At 37.5% G+C, this 3,227-nt stretch overlaps 1 protein-coding gene across 2 annotated transcripts in view; it reads left to right on the top strand.

Moving 5' to 3' along the window:
* Positions 1–3,227, top strand: part of rgs11 (regulator of G-protein signaling 11) — a 14,398-nt gene continuing 11,171 nt past the window's right edge. For both annotated transcript variants that reach the window (XM_015372989.1, XM_015372990.1), the window contains exons 1-3: positions 1–126; positions 350–446; positions 601–651. In XM_015372989.1, the coding sequence (XP_015228475.1) occupies positions 64–126; positions 350–446; positions 601–651 (211 nt within the window). In that variant the 5' untranslated portion in view covers positions 1–63. The remainder of the gene's footprint in view (positions 127–349; positions 447–600; positions 652–3,227) is intronic.

Raw genomic sequence — 3,227 nt, forward strand, 5'->3', positions numbered from 1 at the left:
CTCGCAGTACTTTGGTGTTCCGCACTTCTGCGTCCCGCCGGTTGATTCTCAGCATCCCACAAGATGACAATTAACACTCTGGCTAAAGGAGGACTGCACCAGGAGCAAATGTCATGCTTTCGGAAGGTAAACCTATTATTATATATGGCTTTTATAAAATGTTTAACTTTAAAACAAAAGCGATCCACAATAATCTAACCTATTTAGATGTTTTGTAATAGAAAATTAAATGATAAATAGAAGAACATGGTCCTGTTATGCACGCTCTATTTTTTTCTGAACTTCTAACTTATTGATGAGTGCGTGTGATGTGAGTGTTTTCCTCTCCATGTGCGCGCTCCCCTGAAAGATGGAGAAAGTGATTGTGGCCATGCAGGACCCTGATATGGGCATAAAGATGAGAAATCAGAGGCTCCTTATAACAGTCATCCCGCACGCAATGACAGGTGTGTTTAAAATGATCTATGTAATCCATGTGCATTTGTAGTGAAAATTTTTATTGTTCACTATCAATTTACAGCAACACATATTTTAAATCTTTCTGTGTCTAACTTCTGCTTTTCATTCTTTTATCAATATATTTTTTTTTCCCTCCTGCAGGTCAGGATATAATTACCTGGTTGATCCAGAAATACCACATAGGTGAAGAGGGTGAGTGCTCTAGGTGATAAAGGTCTTTGATTAATTCCCTGCCTCTGTGTGGCTGGCTTGTTGTGTGTCATAGGAGAGTTGCCAGGATATTGTGTTTGCTCTCAAGATGAGGTGGATGTGGTTTAGGTGTGTGATCCATGATCCAGAGGTTGCTGTTTCCAGTAAACAGGAATAGAGTGAGCCCCACTGGGCCATGAGTTTGATTAAGTCACCTGATGATGTGTGTTTGATTAGTGTTCCTGCTGAGCTCCTCAGGGGATATTATCATGCCTGAACTAATTTTAAGGTTGGAAAAAAGAAAAGTAGCATGCTGTTCTCTTTTCACTCAGTATGCACTAAAAGGTGGGAATGAAGGCAGTAAGCTGTCAATCATAAGAGGGATGAGGCATTTTATCTTTACTTGACTTCAGTTCAGTTGACTTCTTTACGACTCTTTATAAAACAAACAGATCCAAATTATGCACATTACCGTTTAACATAAGATAAATTAAATCAGATACACTGGCCTGAAATATTCACCCCCATTGCCTTATATCTCTGGTTTTAAATGAGATTGTTTGAGAGTTTCCACTAGTTTATGTAGTGAACAATCCCACAACTTTGAAGTTGTCTTCTGTTTTTTTTTTTTTTTTTTTCTGTTGAACAACAAATAGGATACATTTCAGAAACTGTCAGAGTGCATAACTGTTCCCCGTTCACCACACATCCCAGAATCTGTAGTATGTAGATCCACATTTTACAGCAATTTGAGCCGCACTTCACTTTGGATGATTGTCGATGAGCTTGCCGTATTTCACCACTAGGACTTTTGCCCCTTGTTCAAGGAAAAATCGCTCCAGCTACTTTATGTTGGATGGTTTATTTTTGTAAACAGTGATCTACAAGTCTAACCAAAGACTAGTAATTAACTTAAGGTCTGGAGCTTATTAGGCCAATCCAACCAGGGGCGGAGCTAGATGGGGGCCAGGATTGGGTAACGGTAAGGGTGGCCGTGGCCACCCCTGTGGCCCCCCTACCATTTTTTCCCTGTAATACAGACAGTGGCAGCAGCAATACTCTCAAATGGAATGTACTAACTTATTTAACATTTTAATTTTCTATATGTAAACCATTAGCTGACAACAAAAACACTTTGGTTAATTATGCCCATCAGTATACTAACATTAAAGATAAATACAGAATTCATTCTCTTTTAAGAACTAGATTTTGTCCTATATGGGTAATGAGAAATTGTCTCCGCAAGTCATCTAGGAATCTTCACTGAAATCAGAGATAAATAACTACTTTAATAATAAGTAATCCATTTAATGTATATACTAGTATATGTAAATATAAATTTTATGCAGAGTGATTATTAATAAAAGTAGGTGAGTAATGACAATGAATAAGATGTTCACCCCAGAACTCAAAACTGACGAATTCTGTCCACTACACCTTTGATTTAGACAGCATGGATGTTTAAATATATATATGTGTATATCTATGTGTTAGCAAAGGCTGCAGGAAAGTATAGTTTGTCTTGCTGTAGTAAATATGGATGTTGTTATTGTTCATTTTCCTTTTGGAACAGTTTAGATTGACCCTGAGGTTCTGGTGCCTATCCGCTTTTGGCCACCCCTCATTGTACATTGGTTATTGCATGGCCACCCTTATAAAAAATTTCTGGCTATGCCTCTGACTCCAACTAAATTAAATGTTTCCCTTTAAATTGGTCTTATAGTAGCTTTAGCAGTTTGCTTTCAGTTATTGTCCTGCTGGAAGGCAAACCTCCATCCAAGTCTTAAATCCCAGGCAGCCTGGCAGGTTTTACTCATTAGCTTCCCTCTATCAAGCCAATCCATCCTTACTCTGAATGGATACACAGCCATCCCTATAGCATAATGCTGCCAATACCATGTTTTATTTTGGAGATGGTGTTCTTGAGATGAAAGGTTGTAGGTTTTCACCAGACATAGCGTTTTTTCTTTTGGCTGAAAAGGGCAATTTTAGTCTCATCCAACCAGAGGACTTTCTCACCTACATTTGTGGAGTTGCCTTTATGGCAAACAGGACAGATATTTTATGTTCAGTTTATTTTTTTCTTGGATATGTTTTTTTCCTTATTTAAAAAAAAGAAAACTTAAAATATTTTTGCTCAGAGCTATAAGATGGTATAAATAATTATTTCAGGTTGTTATTGTACTAAATCAGTGAAAGCCCATAAAGTGGAAACTTTGGAAAGCAGTATGAGGTGATTAAAATGTATACACTGTACATAAATTCTGGTTTTAACCCTGTCTATAGTACAATGGACTCAAATGCAGTTTTTACGTATTGCCATTTGGTAGAGGAGATCGAATCTACTATTGATAATATCGATACCAATGCTGGTATTGATATTGAATGATGCTCAAGTAAAAATATCTATATGCTGATGAAGGTTCTCAGTCATCCAGGTCATAGTCATTCCGTAAAAATTCAAAAAAATATCCACTGGACTTGGTTTCCAAGATTTGAAGACGTTTCGCCACCTCTCCAGGAAGCTTTCAAAGCTTTGAATTGAGAAAGCTTCCTGGAGAGGTGGCGAAACGTCTTCA

The sequence above is a fragment of the Cyprinodon variegatus genome, unplaced genomic scaffold (genome assembly GCF_000732505.1).
Source record: "Cyprinodon variegatus isolate N-32 unplaced genomic scaffold, C_variegatus-1.0 Scaffold79, whole genome shotgun sequence".
NCBI classification, from domain to species: Eukaryota; Metazoa; Chordata; class Actinopteri; order Cyprinodontiformes; family Cyprinodontidae; genus Cyprinodon; species Cyprinodon variegatus.